Source organism: Aotus nancymaae, unplaced genomic scaffold (assembly GCF_030222135.1).
Source record: "Aotus nancymaae isolate 86718 unplaced genomic scaffold, 86718_ANA_hifiasm-v0.15.2.pri h1tg000057l, whole genome shotgun sequence".
NCBI classification, from domain to species: domain Eukaryota; kingdom Metazoa; phylum Chordata; class Mammalia; order Primates; family Aotidae; genus Aotus; species Aotus nancymaae.
Genome location: NW_026988471.1, coordinates 3038962 through 3063695, shown reverse-complemented (window position 1 = coordinate 3063695; position 24734 = coordinate 3038962). Strand labels below are relative to the sequence as shown.

Below are 24734 nucleotides of genomic sequence, written 5' to 3'. Positions count from 1 at the left end.
AGAAACACGAGTGCTGCCCCAGCTGCTGGCCCTGAGACTTGTGGACCAAGCAGTGGTGGACATGGAGCTGCCTTAAGTGGGACCTGCTGCCCGGAGCCCGCCTAGTAGGGTGGTCTGTTCCTCCCACAGCACCCTCGCCTGTGACGACGGATACACTACAAGGTTACAAAGGGGGTCAGCAAAGCCAGCCCCAGAACTGGAAGATTCCATCTCCAACTTAGGACAAGCTGCGGCATCATTAACCCCAGAAGCTTCAGCACTTTGTAAATGACTTCACAAAACAGTCTAGCCTCAGACTACTGACTGGCAACCAGGGAGGTGTTTGTGCAGAGTCAGTCCTCAGTGCCACCCGTTTGTAGATGACACTCGAGAGGAAATTTGTCAAGAGACACTCACAGCAAAGGCTGACACCCAAGACACAGCTGAGAGCTTATACCCTCCAGAAAGACTGACTTGACTCTCCTTTAAATAATTTCCTCCTTGAGGGACTCAGTTTCTTATTTTTTTTTTTAGAGGCAGGGTCTCACTATGTTGCCCAGGATTGTCTCAAACTCCTAGGCTCCAGTGATCCTTCTGCCTCAGTCTCCCAAAGTGCCAGGATTACAGGCGTGAGCCACCGTGCCTGGCCTCTGGCTTCTTTGTATCCATCCCAGCTGTCATGCCTTCATCTCCCGATGCATACCACCCTTGCGGGAGGGTTGTGCTCCTCGGCCACCTCTCAGCTCCTCCTGAACATACAGCAGTTGGAAGCAACAGCTGGACCCTCCTCCTCAAGTCCCTCTTATGACAGGCAGTGGTTGTTCTACAAGAAATACACCTGCTCTTCCTCACGAACAAGAAGAGGGGCTGAGTGTCGCAGAACTCTGGCCTATGACAACTCTGCACCAAGATAATCAACCCTAGCCCACATCCAGCAGCAGCAGGCCACAGCCATAGGACGGCCCCAGCCCCACCACTAAACTCCCACCTGAAAAAACCCAGGGCTGCCAGGAACGTGTACTCTTCGTCCCAGTCAACACCTGAGATAGGCCCCCGACAGCTCTTTCTTAGAGCATTGATAAATATGCATCTCTCGCAATGAGACGCGTTCCTGCACCTAAGACCCCTCCCTTGAACTGCAAGCCTCAGGCCGGATGGGGCCTGTCTCCCAGTCTCTAGCGGAGGACAGAATTCTAACTTCCAGAACTGCCAGTCAGTGCCAGAACCAGAGCTTCCATCCAAGCCCTGACCTCCAGATCGATGACTTCCAACCCATGCACTCACCACCAGCTCAAGCCCCAGATGACCCCATTGCGGGAGCCCCAGGTTCTGTCTCCAGCATCCAGCTGCCGCAAAACACAGCTCAACAAGCCACTCAGCCCTCCCCGACCCTCCTCAGCCAGGAAGGGTTACGGCCTGCCTCTCTGTCCTGAGCATCTACGCCTCTGAAAGCCATCATAACTGTTGTTTATGTGTTTTTATAGTTACAAGGACTCCAAGGAACATAACCAGGACTTTTCGGGGTAGGAAGGACCCTGCATTCAGACGGATATTTGGGTCCATCTAGTGGAAGTTCCAACACACCGAGACAATGGCCAGTGCCACACAAGTGGGTGGCTTCTCACTGAAAAGAATCAGCACGTCTGTCAGGTGAGTGAGGCTCACTGACGGCCCGGGTCACATCCACAAAATGTGGCTTTAGCGATGGTGTCTTTGGCAAGAAGGACCCACAAAGCAACGATGTTCCCTGAGTTGCCATACGTTCTGCAGGAAAGATATCATTAACAAAACTTAGAAATACTGTGTCATTTATTATTTCAAAACAGCTCTCAGATACACGAAAGATGGCATGGAAAGACGTTGTGTATTTAGGTGGCCCCCTTGCAGAAGCTTAAAGTAACGTATTTTAAAGAAATGGCCGTTGAGATTCTAAGGAAAAGTGCAAGGAGCCAAGTCTGGCAAATTCACGGTCACCACCTTTCCTTCATCTTTTTCCTTCCCAGCCTGGGGATCTGTCGGGTGAATCAGGGAGTTTCCAGCCTCATGAGCCTCCAAGCCCTTGCCTCTCGGGACCGAGAGGACACAGAGTAGCGGTGACTCCAGCTCACACAGGGCTGGGATGAGACACCACTGCGGTGCCCCCACATGAACAGCTCAGGATTCTCTGGAAACTCACTAAAATTCCTTCCGTTTGGACCAGCATGTGGTAAAATGGAAAGATGTCCACGTCAGGGCTTTTAATCACTAAAATACTAAAACGTCCCAATAAAAGGACACAGGGAAGAGCTGTCGATCCGAGAACTGCTACACTGTGACAAGCACGGTGGGGCTAGCTGCAAACATTCCCGAAGCCACCCCCACCAGAGCGTGCCGCGCGGATATCCCCAGGCCTGTTTTCCACAGCGGGAGACAGCCCCAGAGTGAAGCAGCAGGTGCAGGTCCCAAGCTGATCAGAACAAAAGCCGGGATGTGAACCGACGGTGAGTGTGAGTCCAGTGCGCTTTCTCCGACCCCAAAAACATAATGCAGACTGACACACACAGGGCTCACAACTAGTCCCACTGCCTTCCGCTGAGCGCCTCCGTGCCTGGCGCTGCCAGGGGCATCCCAGGGCAGTGGCCAGCGAGGCTCTGACGCATTCTGCTCCTGCAGCAGCACCTGGCTCGGATGTGCTGTAGCCCGCAAGGGCCTTTCGTAGCAAGAGGTCATGGGGCGAGGAAACAGCTTTTACGTTTCCCTTCAACATGCTGCAGCTGCAACTGCTACATTAAAAACATCAAAACAAAATTTAAGAGCCTAAAACTGAGCTGTGTGTACGAAGCTCTGCTCTTCGCATCCCCAGGTGAACGTTCTGCGGACAACGGCATCGGATTGCTTTTCTTTTCCAAAATCAGGGCTCAAGAGGAGACAGCGCCTGAACAGCTGAAGCAGACAGAAGGTGGTCTAGGAGAAAGAAATCAGCTGTCGGGGCGCCAGAGCAGGAGAGGGCGGGGTGAGGAGGAGGAGGAGGAGGGACGGCAAGGACGCTAAGGAGCCTCTGTCGGGATAGAAAGTCTTGTTTTTAGGCAGCTATGGCACAGTTTGATTTTTTCACCCATAACACTGCACTCACTTTATATGTCGGGATATATGAGGATATGTTTGCCACTTGGAAGGCACATTTATATCACAATGCACCACTGGTTTGATCTGAAAAAGGAAAAAATAAGCCTGAGAATTCAGTTCAAATTAGCCAACACCTGCTAAATTCAACAGTGTGCACAGCAATGCCCTAAAACATAAGCAAAGGGGGAAATTCCTTTGTCACTAGAACACGCAGGGGCAGGTCCAGGAGGGATGCAAAGAAAGGCAGGTCAGGTGCTGGGGAGGAGAAGACCCAGCAAGTGCAACTCGAGGTGATCCAGGGCTGAGGGCTCTGCACTGCATGTGGGGGAGGTACAGGGTGTGGGGGCTGGGCCGATGGGCAAAGGTGCCACCAAAGGCCGGGCATCCATGCTAGAGAGGCTCCCCGTGGTGCCCAAGAAGCATGCATCGATGGCCTACTATGCCCAGGGGCTTTTCTGGCCAAGTTATGGGGCCCCAAGAATGGACATGTCGCTTCTGATTCCATCACAAGACTCCAACCAGAATGTCCTGGCCAGCAGGCAGAGCCCCTCCGCCTTCTCTCCTGGTTGCTGTGAATGCAGCCTGAGAGGCTGGCCAACCGTCACACATGGCCACAGCCTCAGTCTCAGGTCCACTGCGGATGAGACAAAAATGGGGAAAAGAACTTCTGAGACCTGTCCCAGGTAAGCAGAGCCCGTCGTCCTCACAGCTGTCCTGTTTAAGAGTGTGCAGAAAAGCAAATGGGGGAGCTCCTATTGGGAAGGGATGTTAGCCCCTCCCCCGTGCCGAGTGCCAAGGTCCTGACCCACTCACAAGGCTGAGGCTCACCGAGGACACCCAGCACCTCAGGCCTGGCCTTCCTCTGAAGAGCTGCTCCCCTGTCCATGTCCCGTCTCCACAACATCCCCCACCCACCCCTGGATTAGAAGCTTGGGTCCCTTCACACCTCCCACCCCTGGATTTTCCTGGATCGGGACCCTGTCTGCCTCTGCCCACACATCCGCTGCAGCCCCACTGCCTGGCTCACACCCCCCGGCTCTCACCTGGATGATGGTGACATCCACTCAAGGGCTCCTCACCAGGGTCCCACTCCGCCACCTCCCACGGACACCAACGACTTCCCCACAACACTGCTGGGCACAGTCTCCCTCCTGACCCAGCCAGCAGCCTCGTCACTCTGCACCCCACACCCTCCATGTTGTGCTCCTTCGGCCGCCCTGGCCCCCAGCCATGTGCTTCCCAGGGCCTCTGCTGCACAGTGAGGGCCTCTGCTCCAGCCCCCACAGCCTCCAGGGCCCACCTTCACTGTCCGTCCAAGGCCCAGCACTGGGAAGCCACCTCTCAGCTGCAGCAGAATCGATCATCCCTCCTGGCACTAAGCCGAATTCATTCGGCGTCCTTCCTACTGCCTACTTCATACCCACCCAGGAAACTCCCGGCACAGACACACCGTGGCACGGGCCCTGCCTACACCCCATCCCCCAGAAGGTCGGGGGGCCTGAACCTGTCAACAGGGCCTCCTTCCACATCTAAGGCTGTTAATCCACGCCCTCCTCTCCAAGCTGCAGCCCCTTCTCCCCTCCCAACCACACCCGACTTAGCACAGAAGAGGTTCCAGCAGCTCGGCGTCCAGGAGTCTATGCTGATGAGGAGTTCAGGTGGGACAAATGTGTCCCTCCCTCAGTTCCCAGCTCTGCCTTGAGACCCAGCTCTTAAACCTCACCTCTGCTGGGGTCCTGCTGCCTGCCCACTTGCCCACTCCAATGCTGGATCACCAGCTGGGGGGCTCTGCTCCCGAATCAGACGCAGTGGCAATAACTTTTCCTGCCTGGTCCAGCAGGGAGGGTCCTCCGGGGGCCCTGCTCCTCTGCTCCTCAACACCCCGACCCCGCCCCGCAGGGAGGGTCCTCCTGGGGCCCTGCTCCTCTGCTCCTCAACACCCAGACCCCGCCCCGCAGGGAGGGTCCTCCTGGGGCCCTGCTCCTCTGCTCCTCAACACCCAGACCCCGCCGGGTTCCACAACTCACACACAAGACCATGAGATGATCCACTTAACCTATTAATGTTACAGGAGCTGGCCCACATCACCCAAGTTGAATGTCACCTAAAAAAGCCTTGGCCAAGAAGAGCACCTAAGCCATGCACCCCAGATGCACAGTGAGAGAGAATGAGCTGCATACCTCATTATAGTGAGAACTGTGTTTTGAAAGAGGAGGGGGGATAGGAGTTACTCTGGGTCTCCTGTCCCTGAAGGAGACCAGGGAGGTGTGTCTCATCGGGGGCGTGGCAGAAGGGTGAGAGGAACTGAGAAGCCACAGCTGCCACTGAGAGGCCATTCTGGCACCTCCCTGAAATCCTACAGTGCCTGCCATCAGAACAGAGAGCTGCCTGAGAGGCAGCCTGGCAGACGGGAAGACCCCAGGCTTTGGAATTGGTCAAACCTGGATTCAAATCCCAGCTGTTACTATCCACGTGGTCTGGAGAGGCAACTACACCTCTCTGAGCCGCAGATGATTAAGTTTTAGAATGGGGATCGTCATGCCTTACAGAGTTCTTACGAGAATAACATTGAGATGACGATGAGATAACATTTTATAAAAGGCACAATGCAATACCTACAACAGTAATAAATATTCAATACAATAAATATGAAAGTCCCCCTCTCCCCGGGCACACACATACAGAAACACAGACAGAGACTGAGAAGGGGGGAGGAGAGCTGTTCAGGCACCTCCATGTTGATATGGCCCAAATAGAATTTCTGATTTTATCTGTAGCCAATGGATCAACCCAGGCTTCCCCACCTCAGAAAATGGAGCCACCCCAGCCCCATTTGTTCAACTATAAACTCTGGGTGGCATTCTTGGGTCTTCTCATCCTTTTTGCCATCCGTGCATCCATCAACTCGACTTCAAAGCCACACCTCTGACCCTTCGCTTCTCACCACTTCCACCATCTCTCCCCTGCCCCACGAGGATCCTTTCCTCGTGGCAAGCAAAGCAGCCTTTGGAAACACACATCAGAAGCCGGTGTGATGCCCCTCAGTGAGGCCCGCCCTTGCCCTACCTGCCTCCATGCTGACCCTCAGGCAGCTGGCACTGGCTGCCTCTCCACCCTGCCTCTGCACCCCTCCTGGCCTCCCTGCACTCCGGACATGCTTGCGTTCTTGCAGTTCCTGAAACACCAGCCTGTTCCCACACAGGACCTGAGCCTGGAACATCCTCGCCGATCTTCGCCTGCTTTGCCCCTCTTACGTTAAGAAGTCACTTCGATGTCAGCTCCTCAGAGAGGCTCCCCCTGCCTCCATCTGAGCACTTCATCCTGCCTCTCCTTTCTTGTTTGCTTATTTGCGTCCTTTTGTAGAATGGAAGCTTCCAAGAGCAGGGACCCATTGTCATGTTCAACCAAGTACCCCCAGTGCCTGAATGATGAGTGACCCCAATAGGAATTCATAACTATTTCATGATTACAAATGAATAATGAATGAATGAATGCTACCATGACAAGGGAGGAAGAGCTCTGCTGCTCTGGAAAGGATTCCAGGAAAAGAGGCCACGGAAGAATGTGGAAATGCACAACTACATCCACTCCACCCTGTTATCATACTATATATAAAATTAAACACACCTGCATACTCATGGGAAAAACCAACGTCATGAGTGTCAACAGCAAGCATGAATTTACAGACCTCATTTGAAAACAAAACAACAGAAACTATCCTCTGCAAAATTCTGTTAAAATACAGCCACCCTAAGAAGCAGCTTTCTGCTCGATTGCATAATATTACAGAAACAATGCGCTAATTGCTCTTTTGAGGTGTTAATGATTCATTAACCCTGATACCACCTGCCTAATTAAATAACTCCGGCAATTAGATAATGTGATTCTGGACATTTTTTTTCTCTGTACTTCATAATCTCCTGAGCAATGTCAAGCACATATGTCTGATGGTGATGACAGCCTCACTCACACTTGTCAGAGCCAAAGACTCACACCACTCATCTGTGCTGAGAGGCTGAAGGATGCTAGGAGGTTTAGACCTCTTCAACCAAGGCAATTCAACCAAATCCAAATCAAAGGTGGAAAACTCAAGCTGACCACAGGTATATCTCCCCAAGGAGCAACCACTGGTTTCTGAATACTCACCACGGATCAAGCATTGCAGTAGACTCTTTACCTGCATTCATACCTAACCCTCAATATAACCAGGCAAAATATCTAGGCAACAAAGAATCAGAGAGGTCACATAATTTTCCCAGGAACACAAAGCTATTAAGTGTCCTGGCCATGATAAGCCATCAAAAACATTGTATTTTACTTTTTAGCAAAATGAGTACTGGAATCCATGCCAATGTAGCCTAGTACTCAGGAGCCTGTGCTTTGAATCATCCAGGATTCCAGTACTGGCTCTGACACTTACTAGCTGTGTGGCCTCAGCTGCCTCCTGCATGCAATGCTAATAGCAATACTGCATGCCTCGTAAAGTTGTTGCCTCCAAAGTGAGTAGCGCGAAATGAGATAACACATTGTCAAGTGCTTAGCAGATGACTGACATGAAGGTTCAGTTGATAACAGTGTATCAGTTTGTTTTCACGCTGCTGATGAAGACATACCCAAGACTGGGTAATTTACAAAAGAAAGAGGTTTGATGGACTTACAGTTCCATGTGGCTGGGGAGGCCTCACAATCGTGGTGGAAGGCAAGGAGGAGCAAGTCACATCTTACGTTGATGGTGACAGGCACAGAGAGCTTGTGCAGGGCAACTCCCGTTTTTTTAAAACCATCAGATCTTATGAGACTCATTCACTAACACGACAACAGCACAGGAAAGACTCACCCCCATAATTTAATCCCTCCCACTGGGCTCCTCCTATGACACATGGGAATTGTGGGGTTACAATTCAAGATGAGATTTGGGTGGGGACACAGCAAAACCATATCACACAGCAATTACTGTGGCTTCGTTGTTCTTTTCTCTTGGGCTCCAAAGTCCCTGCTCTCTCCACCTCTTCATGCTGTGCCAGCTACCCTCCACGAATATCCCCATGGCCCTTTCCATGCAAAATATCCAACTAAAGCCTGCAGAGAATCTAGCATCAGGAAAGGATCACAGGAGGAGCTCATGCAAAGTAAATTGTTCTGATCAAGCTCTCGTGTATTCAGCAGGGTGAGTTAACAGAGAACGCTCTGCTGAACAACTGTGCAGCAGGTGCTTAGCCTGGGAGTCTAAAGAGACACAACTGCCACCATTCACAGAAACCTCAGAGAAGTGCTGTAGTCTTTACATTTCTTGCCTCATTTGTCAAGAAAAAACGTTACACTGGATCACCCCAAAGCCACTTCCAAGTCCCATTATGTGATGCTGTGAGTCAAAGAAACAATCAGCTTTCCTGTCTCCCCAAAACATCATGGAGCCTTACTAGGCTAGCCATTCTGAAACAGTGATGTAAGGAGTGTTCAGACACCAGAAATCTCCTCCCACCAACCCCTCACCACTTCCTGGAGAAATGTGGCAAACCTGGGCAAACAAAGCCTTCCACAGCCCTGTCTCTGGTTTCACATGGCACCATGGGCTGTGCAGGGAAACTCCCATTTTTTAAAACCATCAGATCTCGTGAGATTCATTCACTATCATGAGAATAGCACAGGAAAGACCCGCCCCCATAATTTAATCCCTCCACTGGGTTCCTCCCATGACACAAAATATCCAACTAAAGCAGGAGGACAGGCAAGTGTGGCTGAAATGGTTGGAGGAAAGGTTCCTCTGCCATCTTGGTCATGGTGATAATGAGGTTTTGTATTCCATCTTTCAGAAAATGTTGTGATTCTTTTACTTTAAAAAAAAAAGGTGAGGTTTCACGATTGACTTCACTGATTTCATGTGCTTTGTAAAGTTCCATCATCATTTTAAAGGCTGGGATTTTGCCTTCTCTGGAAAGCTGGGAAGGAAACAGGTGTCCCAGCTCACAAAGCCCCGTACCCCTAACTGAGACGCCCTGTCTGGGAAGTCTGTGTCTGAGTTCCTTTTATGTCTCTCTAGGATGGTGCCTGACCTGAAAAAAGATGGACCCTGGTTGGAAGTTGCCGGAGCTAGCGGAGCTCTGCACCATCCAGGCCAGCATCCCCATGCTCCTGATGAGAAGACTAAGGTTCAGAGAGCAGTGACTTCTCTAAAGTCAGCACAGCAGTGCCCAGGAAGCTAAAGCCAAGAGCTTTGCTCCTGATCAAGGGTGTTTGCCCCCTCACTGCTCTTCCTACATGGAATAAAATTTGAATTTTTATATTTCAAATCTTATTTGTTCAGAATGTATTTCTTTAAATTGAAAAATGCTTTCTCTTTTCTGAAGCATTCTGAATTACCAACATCTCCGCATCCCTAAGTTTCTTTCCTCATCACCATCATCACCACCCCAGCAACCTTAACCCCCTTCTCAAACAGTGGGGAGCACACATGCAAAGCAATTAACTAAGCAACAAGTATTCCTGAGTGGGCAACATTCAGAAGACACCCTTCCATTACACCTTTTGTAAAAAGAAAATAGTAACAAATGAGACCAATCACTCCTTCTGGCTTGATGTCAATCACCTACATTATCTGCACAGGGTTCGAGGATAGCCACTACAAAGAAAATAACTGAAAAGGAAGAAAGAGGGAAGATTGAAACTGTCAGAGTAATGAGCAGACAAAACCAAGAACAGAAGAGGTATGGTGAGTAGAGGGGCATGTAACTTACACCTCATCAGCACAAGTTTTGCCAAAGTTAACAGCTCCTTTCTGCCAATGGTTGGGTCATATACTTACAACAGAAGAGCAAAGCTGCTGACAAATGTTGACCTATGGATGGGGAAGAGATACTGATGATCTGTGCCCAGCCTAGGAACAGGAAGACGTCTACAGAGGAGTCATCAGGGAGGTGAGAAGGGAGGAAGCGAGACACAGTAGACTGGCCAATCTGATGTTCGAAAGCCTCTTCCCCTTGAGCCTGACACTGAAACTGAAATCTCCAACACTGGTTGCTCTTTGAGCCAAGGCGCTATCTCCAAAATGCCTCTGACAACAATGCAGAGAAAGGAAGTTAGCTGTCTGTCAACACAGCAGCAGGGATCATGCACAAATGCCTGAGCCCTGGAAAGGAAAGGTGTCTGGAGGAAAAGGACATCCCAAAGAGAAAGGGGAGACAGTGCTGGGGGGAGAGAAGAGATTCCCCAAAGAGATGCATACCTCCCTACACAATAGGAAGAATAAAAACTAGAACAAGAGCAATGAAGTAGAAAATGGGAGAAAAAGTAGAGAAAAACAATAAGCCAAAAGTTGGCTCTTTGAGGAGTTCAATAAAATTAATAAACCTGTAGATGGGCAGATAAGAAAACAGAAGACACAAACAATATCAGGAATGAGAGAGGCAACACCACTTCAGAGTCTACAAATATTAATAGAGTAAGAGAACATTATAAACAACTTCATGCCAAGAGAGTCCACAACATAAATTAAATGAACAAATTAAAAGGCACAAACTAGCAACGTTTACTCAAGAAGAAAGAACCTGAAGAGCCCTATCTTTACTGAAGCCTGGAATGTGTAGTTCATAGTCTTCACACCAAGAAAACTCGGCCCGGATAGTTACTGAAGAGTGGAATGTGTAGTTCATGGTCTTCACACCAAGACAACTCGGCCCAGATAGTTACTGAAGAGTGGAATGTGTAGTTCATGGTCTTCACACCAAGACAACTCAGCCCAGATAGTTACTGAAGAGTGGAATGTGTAGTTCATGGTCTTCACACCAAGACAACTCGGCCCAGATAGTTACTGAAGAGTGGAATGTGTAGCTCATGGTCTTCACACCAAGAAAACTCAGGCCCAGATAATTACTGAAGAGTGGAATGTGTAGCTCATGGTCTTCACACCAAGACAACTCGGCCCAGATAGTTACTGAAGAGTGGAATGTGTAGCTCATGGTCTTCACACCAAGACAACTCGGCCCAGATAGTTACTGAAGAGTGGAATGTGTAGTTCATGGTCTTCACACCAAGACAACTCGGCCCGGATAGTTACTGAAGAGTGGAATGTGTAGTTCATAGTCTTCACACCAAGACAACTCGGCCCAGATAGTTACTGAAGAGTGGAATGTGTAGTTCATAGTCTTCACACCAAGACAACTCGGCCCAGATAGTTACTGAAGAGTGGAATGTGTAGCTCATGGTCTTCACACCAAGACAATTCGGCCCAGATAGTTACTGAAGAGTGGAATGTGTAGTTCATGGTCTTCACACCAAGACAACTCAGCCCAGATAGTTACTGAAGAGTGGAATGTGTAGTTCATGGTCTTCACACCAAGACAACTCGGCCCAGATAGTTACTGAAGAGTGGAATGTGTAGCTCATGGTCTTCACACCAAGACAACTCAGCCCAGATAGTTACTGAAGAGTGGAATGTGTAGTTCATGGTCTTCACACCAAGACAACTCAGCCCAGATAGTTACTGAAGAGTGGAATGTGTAGTTCATGGTCTTCACACCAAGACAACTCGGCCCAGATAGTTACTGAAGACTGGAATGTGTAGTTCATAGTCTTCACACCAAGACAACTCGGCCCGGATAGTTACTGAAGAGTGGAATGTGTAGTTCATAGTCTTCACACCAAGACAACTTGGCCCAGATAGTTACTGAAGAGTGGAATGTGTAGTTCATGGTCTTCACACCAAGACAACTCAGCCCAGATAGTTATTGAAGAGTGGAATGTGTAGTTCATGGTCTTCACACCAAGACAACTCGGCCCAGATAGTTACTGAAGAGTGGAATGTGTGGATCATGGTCTTCACACCAAGAAAACTCAGGCCCAGATAGTTACTGAAGAGTGGAATGTGTAGCTCATGGTCTTCACACCAAGACAACTCAGCCCAGATAGTTACTGAAGAGTGGAATGTGTAGCTCATGGTCTTCACACCAAGACAACTCAGCCCAGATAGTTACTGAAGAGTGGAATGTGTAGTTCATAGTCTTCACACCAAGACAACTCGGCCCAGATAGTTACTGAAGAGTGGAATGTGTAGTTCATAGTCTTCACACCAAGACAACTCGGCCCAGATAGTTACTGAAGAGTGGAATGTGTAGTTCATAGTCTTCACACCAAGACAACTCGGCCCGGATAGTTACTGAAGAGTGGAATGTGTAGTTCATGGTCTTCACACCAAGACAACTCGGCCCAGATAGTTACTGAAGAGTGGAATGTGTAGCTCATGGTCTTCACACCAAGAAAACTCAGGCCCAGATAGTTACTGAAGAGTGGAATGTGTAGCTCATGGTCTTCACACCAAGACAACTCGGCCCAGATAGTTACTGAAGAGTGGAATGTGTAGCTCATGGTCTTCACACCAAGACAACTCAGGCCCAGATAGTTACTGAAGAGTGGAATGTGTAGCTCATGGTTTTCACACCAAGACAACTCGGCCCAGATAGTTACTGAAGAGTGGAATGTGTAGTTCATGGTCTTCACACCAAGACAACTCGGCCCAGATAGTTACTGAAGAGTGGAATGTGTAGTTCATGGTCTTCACACCAAGACAACTCGGCCCAGATAGTTACTGAAGAGTGGAATGTGTAGCTCATGGTCTTCACACCAAGACAACTCGGCCTAGATAGTTACTGAAGAGTGGAATGTGTAGCTCATGGTCTTCACACCAAGACAACTCGGCCCAGATAGTTACTGAAGAGTGGAATGTGTAGCTCATGGTCTTCACACCAAGACAACTCGGCCCAGATAGTTACTGAAGAGTGGAATGTGTAGTTCATGGTCTTCATACCAAGACAACTCGGCCCAGATAGTTACTGAAGAGTGGAATATGTAGTTCATGGTCTTCACACCAAGACAACTCAGCCCAGATAGTTACTGAAGAGTGGAATGTGTAGCTCATGGTCTTCACACCAAGACAACTCAGGCCCAGATAGTTACTGAAGAGTGGAATGTGTAGCTCATGGTTTTCACACCAAGACAACTCGGCCCAGATAGTTACTGAAGAGTGGAATGTGTAGTTCATGGTCTTCACACCAAGACAATTCAGGCCCAGATAGTTACTGAAGAGTGGAATGTGTAGTTCATCGTCTTCACACCAAGACAGCTCGGCCCAGATAGTTACTGAAGAGTGGAATGTGTAGCTCATGGTCTTCACACCAAGACAACTCAAGCCCAGAAAGCTCCACTGGTAAATTCCATCAAACACTTAAGGAAGAAACAGTACCAATTCTAGACAAGCTCTTCCAAATACCTTTCCATCAAGACAACTACAGGTCTGGATGGTATCACTAGTAAATTCTGCCGAACATTTAAGGAAGAAATGATACCAAAACCAGAGAAAGACACTACAAGAAGAAAAAAACAACAAATCAACATCCCTCTATGAACAGACACAAAATTTCTAAACAAAATTTTAGCAAATAAAATTCAACAAATATAAAAAGGATACTCTACGATCACATGGGGTTTGCCCCAGGAATGCAAGGTTGGCTCCATGTTTGAAAATCAGTTCATGTAATTCATAATATTAACAAACTAAAAATAAGAAATCATATGATGAGCTCAACAGACATAGACAATGTCCAGCCCAGTCCAATTTAAATCCTAATCCTGTATCCCATTGAGAGCTTCTCCCCTTAGCTCAAGCCTGACCCAGCTGCACGTGGGAAGGGTGCATGGTTATTTCATTGTTTCATAGGATTTTACTCTGCCTTCCACCTCCTACTCATCTTGGCATCAGAACAAGGGAGTGTCTAATACAACTGGAGCAACTGTCATCTGACCTCCTAGCTCCTCTTCCTTGGCAGGTGTCCAAATATGGCTCTTTGGGGAGGGAGGGAGGTTGCAGGCTTTAGTGAGTTCCTCTGAAAACCTCACAGAGACTCCAAGCTGGACTATTCCTGATGCAGAATATTTCTGATACCTTCCCCAGCTGACTCCTGTTGCAAATCACAACCCTTTGCTGCATCCCCACAGACCTTTACCGTGACTGGCAATGATTCTTAAACAGCTCAAGTCTGGCTACCTTTGAGGCATCGACTCACCTCCCAGGGAAAGGCACACACCTTTGCCACACCAGCTCCCCAGAGGGGACAAGTACAGTTTCCACAGCTGCGGTCTCCCCAAGCTGTCTTCACAGGCAGCACAGAGCCAACCATTCTTTAGGTGCCTTGAGGATGACAGAAGCAGGTGCCACCTCCACACTCACCTGCAAACCCAAATCCCTAGAACATGGGCTGTGTTGTCCCAAGCACACCCTCATCCTCTCAAGAGGTGCTTTACCCAGCAGCATCAGATCCAGTCCCTCCCACCACACCCCAGCACTCTGAGCTGTCCTCTGGAACCTCACCTCTGATTTGAAGGGGCATGAAGCACCCACAGGGAGGAGGGAGAAAATGCCACAGCGTTCACTACTCTCAATAGTTTCTTCATTCAATAAACTTGCTAGCTTACAGTCCTTATATAACGTTTAAGGGTGATATGGAGCCGGTTTGGTACCTGAAGCATCTGTGACATTTTTACACCTGATGCTTTAGAACATGGGGAGTGTCCACCAACATTCCAAGACATCAGGCAAAGCCCCATCCAGCCCTCTGTGGGATGGGCTGTAGAGGCAGGGGGATGCCTAACACGGCTGCCCATCCCCATTATCCTGACCTCCAACCCACATCAACCCTAATCTTCACTGTGACCCTTCAGCATGCTGGGAAAGGCAGGAAAGAGAAAGACAGCAGCTCCAGCTCAGAATGGGGAGCAGAATGACACCCAATGTGGACAGCCAGAGGCTTGGGAGGCAGCAGGGAAGAGCCCCTAGGGAATGAAAATGGCTGCACCAAGCCTGCAGGGTTTTGTAAGGCTCTAGGTAGGAAAATCCTCTGCCCCGCACAGTGCTAGTTTCAGAGTGGGTGCTCAGTGAGGGTCTGCTCAGTTCCAGTGTCGACTGCATGGCGATGAAAACTGACCCCCGTCTTCCCTATGCTGCCCCTCAGTCCACAAGGCACTGGACTTTCTCAGAGAGCAATAGCCAAACATGTCCCGGAGCTGAACACAGGAGAGGCTCACTCCTTGGGACCAACCCGCGGTCCGGCCACATGAATCTCATTGATGGAAATAGCCACACGCCTGATTTATGCATCATGTGCCCACAGAGGCACGCCCTGCTAAAAATGTAATGAGAACTGATTCTCTCAATGCCTCCAAAATTGCTGACTCTAAGAGCCAGAGAAGCTGTCCCATAGAATCAGACAGCCAGACAGTCTGTGGAGCCTGTGGTTGTCCTGGTCAGCCTCACTCAGAAGCAAGGCCTCATCTAGGCCAATCCACAGAAGCAGCAAGGAGAGGAGAAGGCCCCTAAGGCCCTGCCAACCTCCAGCCTTCCTGTAAGTACTCAATACTGCTTCATTCATTTATTCAATGCCTATTCATGGAGGACCCGCCTCTGATGGTAGGAACTGTGCTAACAGTTAGGACGCAGTGGTGGAAAAGACCAACATTACTCCCGGCCACGGAGGGCTGGGAGCACAGAAGGACACAGACAGACAAGTCAACAAGCAGTGACATCGCCCGGTGCCAGGGGCTCTGCTGAGGCCAGCATGGGTACCATGGAGGCACAGGAGAGGAACGTCTGACCCTCACTGGGGAGAAAGGAGGCTTTCTGGAGGAAGAGGCCTTTGATTGAGACCTGAATTATAAGCAGAAACCAGTCAATTGAGTTAAACAAGGCAGGAGGGACAGCATGCACAAAACCCTGGCTTGAGGAGGGGTGTATGGGGAGAAGCCCTTGGGAAACTGAACATCCATCAAGGACTAGATCCCAGACACAGAGTGGGGAGCAGTGAGAGGCAAAGCTGGAGAAGAACACAGAGCCTTAAAGGTCATGGTAAATAATACAGACTTCACCTCCCTGGAGCCAAAGGAAGTGCCTTAATGTGTGTGAACGAGGGGAGCAACGTGATCACACTGGAAAGGGACAAGGTTGGAAGCAGGGAGACCAGGGGAAGGCACAGACTCCTTCCAGGTGACCAAGCTCGGCAGCCTCAACAAGGCTAGGAGCAGCCGAGATGGCAGCAGGTGAGCCGACTCGAGAGTAGATCGGGAGGTGGGAGGGGTGGGCAGGGAGGGACCAGGGGTTGCTGGGAGAGGTAAGGGTTGAGAAAAATGCCCAGGTTTCTGGTTTTAGGAGCTGGGTGGACAGTTGCATCTTCTGGAATAGGAAACACAAAATAACAATTGGGTTTGGGGGCAGAGGCCAGAGTTCGAACAGGCATGCCGAGTTTGAGATGTCTTTGGGACATCCAAGTGACAGTGGCTAGAGATGTGGGTCCTGACTTTGTGCGTCTTCAGCACATGGATGATTATGAAAGTCACGGAGGGAACGGAGTGGCGGTGGCCTGAACTACAAGAGAAAAGGATTTGGAGAGCACCCTATAAAGCAGCAGTGTTCAAAGCACAGGCAATGACCACAGTCCCACGAGTAAAAGAAAAAAACAGTCAGAAAATGAGAAGAGAGAAGAGCTTCCGAAGAGAAGGAAAGAAATCATTTCCAGGATGAGAAAGAGGACCACCTCAGGCCTATCAGCAGGGCTATGACCAACAGGGCCCAAGTGTTCATCGCCTGATGGATGGGTAAACGACGTATGTGGCTCCACACAGCGGAATGGAATTCAGCCTGATACACGCTATGACGTGGATGAACCTTGAAAATACTATGCTAAGAGAAGCCACATGCAAAAGGCCACATATCGCCTGAATCTATTTACATGAAACGTCCAGAATATGCAGGTCCTATGGAGACAGCAGTTACTATTGTATATAATTCTATATCATTTTATATCATTATAATTCTATTATAATAATAATAATCCTCACCCACCCAAGGCCATTTCTCGAGTAATTCTCCCTCCTTCGTTCGCATCATCAACTTTCCCTCTGCAGTGCCTTCTCCCATCATCACACACACGATGTCACTTCTTAGAAAAATTCTCTTGGCTTTGTCTCCCCCTCCAGCTGCCCCTATGTTTCTCTCCTTCCTTTAGAGCAAACCCTGTTTAAAGAGCAATTTGTATCTCCCATCTCTCTTCTGTTCTTTTCTGCCCACAACCTCCACGTTACTAAATCCAACGGTCCCTTCTCAGTCTTCATCTTCTTTGACCAGCAGCGTTTGACACAAATGGCCCACCTCATCTCTCACCACCCAGCATCCTGCACTCACCCTGGCCTTTCTCCAGCCCTCTCTGCTCCTTCTCACCTCCCTGCCCTCTAAGCACTCCAGGACCCTGTCCTCAGAACTCCCCTTTGTTCCGTCCACACTGACTCCCAGCGTGAATTCATAATCACCAGTGCCACCACACTGACCTGAATCCCCACTGTCCGTTGCCTGGATCACTGCAGCAGCCTCCTACTCATGGCTATCAACATGGCAGCCAGACACTCTGGCTCAAAGTCAAATGTCACTCCCTGAACAACAAGCCAGGGGCCTTTGTACCGTCAGTTCTCCCTCTCAGGATGCTTTTACCCAAGATATCTAAATAGCCAGCTCCCTCACTTCTTTTGAGCCTGGGCTTGAAAGTCACCTCCTCAATGAAGACCACCTGGTCATCCTCTCTAAAATCAAACAGCCCCCGGCATGACATTTCATATCCCCCACATACTCTATATTGTATGGATTTTGTTTATTTTCAGTCTCACCACCTGAAGTGCAAGCTCCTTGAGGGCAGGGATGTTTTTCCTTTTTGTACAACTGCTTCAAACAGTACTTGGTACATAATCAGTGCTCAAGAATTATTTAGTGAAAGAACCATTGGGCTTAGTGAACATATGCTTATTATTTGATGATGTGTTGCTGCTCTGGTGCAATCAGCCACAGGAAAGCAAACACTTTCAAATACACAAGCCTTGGGATTAAATCTGATGGATGGATGGATGGATGGAAACTTTAGAATATTGTGATGACCAGAATACATGCATAATTACATTTAACCTTTATTGCATAGATACAGTCATACGCATTAACTGAGCATCAGAGAAGTTAATTTATCCAAATGACAGAGCCCATGATACTTCCACAAAGCCATGGCACCAGCATGGCAATGTGTCAGGAAAATTAAGGATAACACACACAGCATTTGGGAGGTGTGGGGAACACCCAGTCTCACAATGGGCACAGATTTAACTTGGTATAACCTCGCAAGAGAGCAGTTTAGTAGGATATATAAAAATGTTCTCTAAATGTCAAGCAAAAGATGGCTGGTTTTAAAAACATAAGTCACACGTCACTTCATGCAATACTCTAAATCCACTAAAAAGTATTACAGGAGCCTATTTCTTGACATGTAGAGATTTCACGATACATCGTTAAATAGAAAGGAATTTCAAAAAAAATGTAGATTATGCTCCCATTTTGCTTAAATATATTTATAAAGCTAGAAGTATATACATGTATGTAGGTATATGTGTACATGTCAAAAGCATGTGGAAAACCAGTGGTTAATCTCGAATGATAGGATTATGAATACGTTTTTCTTTTAAATTACATATGTTTTCTCATTTTTCTACAATGAGCATGAATTATATGGTACTTTTTTATTATTATTATTATACTTTAAGTTCTGGGGTACATGTGCAGAATGTGCAGGTTTGTTATATAGGTATACACTTGCCATGGTGGTTTCCTGCATCCATCACCCCATCATCTACATGAGGTATTTCTCCTAATGCTATCCCTCCACCATCCCCCAACCCCCTGCTATCCCTCCCCTAGCCCCCAACCTCCCAACAGACCCCGGTGTGTGATGTTCCCCTCCCTGAAAATGGAAACGAAAGCTTCAAAAAAATGTGTTCCCAACAGGTCAACAGCAAACAGCAAACAGTGGTCTTGCCATTGGCAAGATCACTAAGAAATATGGTGGAAGTGAATATTGGTTGAGCCAGATGGAAGTCTGCAGCCTAAGCTTGAGTCACTTGGACAAAGTTAAATTTTACTCTCCAGGCTTTTCAATAAGGCAGGAAATCATGTAAAACACTTTATTAAAATGCATATTTAAATTAATTTTAAAACACCTTTAAGTTAGATTCACTGGTAGCTACTGGTATTTTCTGGCAGCTATGATCTAAAAAATTCATCTCAGCAAATCACATCCTTCTCTTCCATGACAAAAGTGTGGTCTAATGAATAGTACACTTGTTGTTAGTCCAGGATAGGAGCCCTGAAAGAGCAGAACTGGAACACATCCTTCATGGGGGAAAAAACATTGAACTGGGATTTATCTGTTCCTAGTAAATCTGCCCAAATATCTAAAACTTGAGATTGCAAACCAGAAATGTCAATGTTGTTCAAAAGGACTACTATCAGAGAAGTCCTTCCCTTGAAGTAAGACCAAGGACACTTTTCTCATCAACCAACACGACACAGTCAATGAAAGCCAAGATCTCAAGAGCATTTTTTGCTGATCTAATTTTCCTTGTCCCTCCATTTAATGAAAAGCAATTTCAAATTCATTATGTTGAAGTATTTTAAAAATCATTTCCATGATAATATTAAATGTATATTATAGTATTCTAATTAATTTTAAGTAAATTTCTACATAAATCAAAATCTCTTGGGAAGCTTCTTCAATTTTCCCACTAACATATTTTGACCAAAACAGAAATTATGTGAAAGAATAACTTACAGAAGCTAGGTCTTCCTATTCTGTATTAATGTATCACAAAATAAGACTAAATAACTTAGTAAAACATTTAAACACTGAATTTTTGGACTTGGCAAAAGCTTATGCCACATTGAATTTGTAAAACAGTTTACACTGGGATTCATATTGCAAGCAATAATGGATCTGAAATTTGGGTAAGATGAGCTGCAATGTCAAGGCATTATGAATAATAATAGCACCGACTACTTACTGAGCTCTTGCTGTTTGTCAAAAGTGCCAGGCTGAGCATTTTACAGAGATCATCTCACTTAATCCTGCCCACAGTCTGAAAGATATCATTTTAGATCAATCCCTATGGCTCTAATCCCAGATGACATACCACGAGTCATCAGCCATTTCTGTATTGGTGGACATTCAGGTTGTCCCCAACTTTTTGTAATTTAGAAACAAAATGCTACTGTAAACATCCTTAAACCCCAGTGTGTGAACAGACCAAGGCCTGTCAAGCTGGAACCCGTGCAGGAAGGGCTGCACATGGCCTTAGCTTCCAACGAGGTCTCCAGGAGTTTTTAGGGCTGAGGCACGCAGCTCCCCTGACCCTGGGCGCCCAGGATGTGGCTGTTCTCAACTCACCCTAGAAAGAGGTGGAGCGGCAGAGGGGGAAGGCCCTCATCCTGGTGCTCTTCCTACAGAAGCCTCCCCAGCCCCTCACATGGCTCTTGGAGAACGCTGTGCCCCATCCTGCTGGTTTCCTGCATTTTCCCTGGGAGAACTGCTTTGTACCTTCACTCAAAACACCGGTGGGGGGTGCCTTCTGCTGCCACTGCACACCAGGGTTCTCTCTCTGTGATGTAAGGGCTTGAACATCCATCAGAAAAAAATTCCTGCGGTGACTTAATTCTATGAATTAAATGGAAGAAATTCATTTAACACTAGCAAGTTGTACAAAAGCAGTCATGGGTCTTTCCCTGGGAAAAGAGTGGGAGAAATCCTGGAATCATTCCTAGAATGCCTGGTTTTAGTCCAAGCTCTACTGCAAACGAGCCACCCAACTGCAGATGGTGCGTAACGTTTCTTGAACTCTTTATTCATCTTTTAAATGGCAGGTATTAAGGCCTGCTCTGCCTCACTCACACAGTTGCTATTTTTCCATTTTTGTAGATGAGACTATAGGTGTGAAAAGTTGCTGAGAACATAAGCCACACAACATTCCATGTTAAAAGAGAAGAAACTTCAGGACATTGAACACGATGATGAAGCGTTCAAGGACTGACATGACTCTCCAACGCCCAGTGTGATGTGCAGGCATCTCAGCCCTGGTTACGTGAAGATGGTCACATACAAAGTCGATGGCATGGAGGGCTTACAAAGAAACACATGCAGTCCTAGCACTTGGCATCTGACCAAAGCGTTTCTATTTCTGGAACATAAAGAAAACAAGCAAAGACAAGTCTTTTTTGTTGAGAGAGGGTTTCACTCTGTTGCTCAGGCTGGAGTGCGGTTGTGCAATCGTAGCTCACTGCACCCTCAAACTCCTGGGCTCAAGTGATCCACCTCAGCTTCCCATGCGCCACCATGCCTGGCTAATTTTTTTTTTTTTTTTTTTTACTTTTTGTAGAGATAGGGTCTTGCTGGTCTAGAATTTCTGGGCTCAAGTAATTCTCCCACCTTGGCCTCCCAAAGTACTGGGATTACAAGTGTGAGGCATGGCATCGGCTGACAAGTCTTTTAACTCATTAGGTTTTATACTGTCTCTGTGATCATAGGTGCACGCCCATACGCCACAAGGCAGGCAAACTGTGGTTTAGTAAGTAGTAGTAACGCCACCAGGAGTGGCAGGCAGCCTTCAGTCCTGTGACCGGCTGGCTCTGTGTCCTCATGTGTGGCAGCAGGACACAGCTCTAAATCTCAGCTACTCTTACAGTCCCCTCCAGGCTCAGCAGAGTTCCTGGAGTGAATCATGTGTGTCGGCCAAAGCTCTCAGTGATGGCTCCAACTCATGCAGGGTTAGCTCCACCACTGACCTGTGTCCAAGCAAATGCTTGTCCCACCAGGACAAGCGTTTACACAACAAACAATAATAATTGCAAACCCTTTTTAGGGGTGACTACTTCCACAAAAGAAAACGGGGGCGGATCATGAGCATCAGGCACATCCAGGCCATGCACATTGACATGATACTGCTCCATCCTCACAAGCAACTTGAGTTTTTAGAAATATTATGGGAGCCAGTCCAGAAGTAAATAGTAAAGACATTAAAATTATGCATGTTAATTCTACTTCTCTATAAATAATCATTAACGTGAACAAACATGTCTCTACAAGAGGTCCATTATATTATATCACTGATTAAAATAGCAAAAAGGCGAAGTGTGCTCAAAGAGGTTGGGCTAAGTAATTACGATAGATGCACATGGTGGAATCGTTTTCGGGCATTAAAAAATCATGTTGCAAAAGGACATTTACAATGAGAAAATGGTCATGGCACGTAGTGAATAAAAGGCAGATTAGGCCAGGTGCGGTGGCTCACGCCTGTAATCCCAGCACTTTGGGAGGCTGGGGCGGGTGGATCACGAGGTCAAGAGATCAAGACCATCCTGGTCAACATGGTGAAACCCCTCTCTACTAAAGATACAAAAAATTAGCTGGGCATGGTGGCGCGTGCCTGTAATCCCAGCTACTCAGGAGGCTGAGGCAGGAGAATTGCCTGAACCCAGGAGGTGGAGGTTGCGGTGAGCCGAGATCGCACCATTGCACTCCAGCCTGGGTAACAAGAGTCAAACTTCATCTCAAAAAAAAAAAAAAGAAAAAGGCAGATTAGAAAAGAGTATTATTGGATCCTGTTTCTGGAAATACATATGTCTACACGTATGTGCATACATGTGTGTTTGTGTATCTGTATTTGCTACCTGTGCATAGAAAAACAGAAATAGACATGACAAAATGCAAAGCGGTAATCTTTGGGAGGTAAGACTGGTAATTATTTTCATTCTCTTCATTGAGCTTTCCTGTGCAGTATATTTTTTAATAATTTCAACTTTTAGATTCGGGGGTACATGTGCGGGTTACATGAGTACATTGCGTGATGCTGAGCTTTGGGGTATAATTTATTCTGTCACCCAGGCAGTGAGCACAGTATCCAATAGTTAGTTTTCAGCCCTCGCCCCGCTGCCTCCCTCCCCGACCTATTAATAGTGGTCCCCAGTGTCTACTGCCATCATCTTGCACCCATGACTACCTACTGTTCAGCTCCCACTGGTAGGTGAGAATATGCAGTATTTTGTTTCTGTTCCTGCGTTAATTCACTTCGGATGATGGCTCCAGCTGCATCCACGTTCCTGAAAAGGACAGGATTTTGATCTTTTATGGCTGCATAGTATTCAATGGTGTATATGTACCACATTTTCTTTATCCATCCACCCCTGATGGGCACACGTTGATTCAATGACTTTACTATTATGAATAGTGCTGCAATTAATGTATGAATGCATGTGTCTTTTTGGTTATTTTCTTTTTTAAATGGTAGTTCTGTTTTAAGTTCTTTGAGAAACTTCCAATGGCCCTGCACAGTGGTTAAATTAATTACATTCCCACCACCAGTGTATAAGCATTCCCTTTTCTCCATGGTCTCACCAGCAACTTCTGTTTTTTGACTTTTTAAAAATAGCCATTTTGATATTATTAAAAGTCAAAAAACAGATGCTAGCAAGGTTGTGGAGAAAGAGAACACTTTTACACCGTTGGTGGGAGGTAAATTAGTTCTACCATTGTGGAAGACAGCATGGTGTTTCCTCAAAGACATAAAGGCAGAAATACCATTTGGCCCAGCAATCCCATTACTGGGTATATAACCAAGGGAATATAAATCATTCTATCATAAAGACACATGCACACATAGGTTCACTGCAGCACTATTCACAATAGAAAAGACAGGGAACCAACCTAAATGCCCATCAATGACAGACTGGATAAAGAAAATGTGGTACATATACACCATGGAATACTATGAAGCCATAAAAGAGAGTAAGCCCATGTCCTTTGCAGGGACATGGATGGAGCTGGAAGCCATCATCCTCAGCAAACTAACGCAGGAAGAGAAAACCAAACACCACGTGTACTCACTTGTAAGCGGGCACCAAATGACAAGAGCACATGGACACAGGGAGGTGAACAACACACACTGGTGCCTGGAGGAGGGGAGGAGAGCGGGGAGAGCGTAAGGAAGCGTAGCTAATGGATACTGGGCTTAACACCTAGGTGATGGGATGCTCTGTGCAGCAAACCCCATCGCACACGTTTACCTGTGTAACAAACTGCACGTCCTGCATACGTACCCCTGAACTTAAAAGTTGAAGAAAAAAATATAAAATGATTTTTAAAATAGCCATTCTGGCTGGTATGAGATGGTATCTCACTGTAATTTTAATTTTCTGCACAGTACTCTTGATACTTCTCTCAATGGGAGTTACTTTTATAATCACATTTTTGAAAAGAACAAAGTAGGAATTCAAAAATAAAACATGTTTAAACTCTTTTGGGTAATGTAGCCTCATAGAGTGAGTGCCCAGCAACCTGGTGCCTGCTCTAGGAGGACAAGGCTCGCGTGGGTGTGGAAATCCTGGCGTGCCTGCTCAGCGTTTCACTTCTGTAGACCAAGGCTTCCTCTATGAGAAAACAAGAAGTTTTCACAAGATAGTCTGAAACTCCCCCCCATCCTGACATACTGCCTTTTAAGTCATATCTTATTTAAATCACTGAAATATTTAAAGGATGAACCGAGACTCACACTCTAACAAATGTTCTCGAGGATAATTTCCAGAATTGTTACTTAATCCCACTCCCAGCCCCACACGGAGAGCGGAAGCAGGTACAGAGGTGTCAGGATGACCACAAATCATTTCCATGCTCTTTATTCAGGAAACCCTGAAATTCAATGACTGCCAGAATTGCTGTCTCGTTGGAAACCTGCCCTCGTGCCCTTGGCAAGTTACA

General features: G+C 47.2%; 1 protein-coding gene across 2 annotated transcripts in view; it reads right to left on the bottom strand.

Annotated features, from left to right (window-relative positions):
• DCDC2C (doublecortin domain containing 2C) overlaps positions 1–24734 on the bottom strand; it is a 146072-nt gene that overhangs the window by 112070 nt on the left and 9268 nt on the right. For both annotated transcript variants that reach the window (XM_064363825.1, XM_064363826.1), the window contains exon 3: positions 3092–3168. In XM_064363825.1, coding sequence (XP_064219895.1) covers positions 3092–3168 — 77 coding nt within the window. The remainder of the gene's footprint in view (positions 1–3091; positions 3169–24734) is intronic.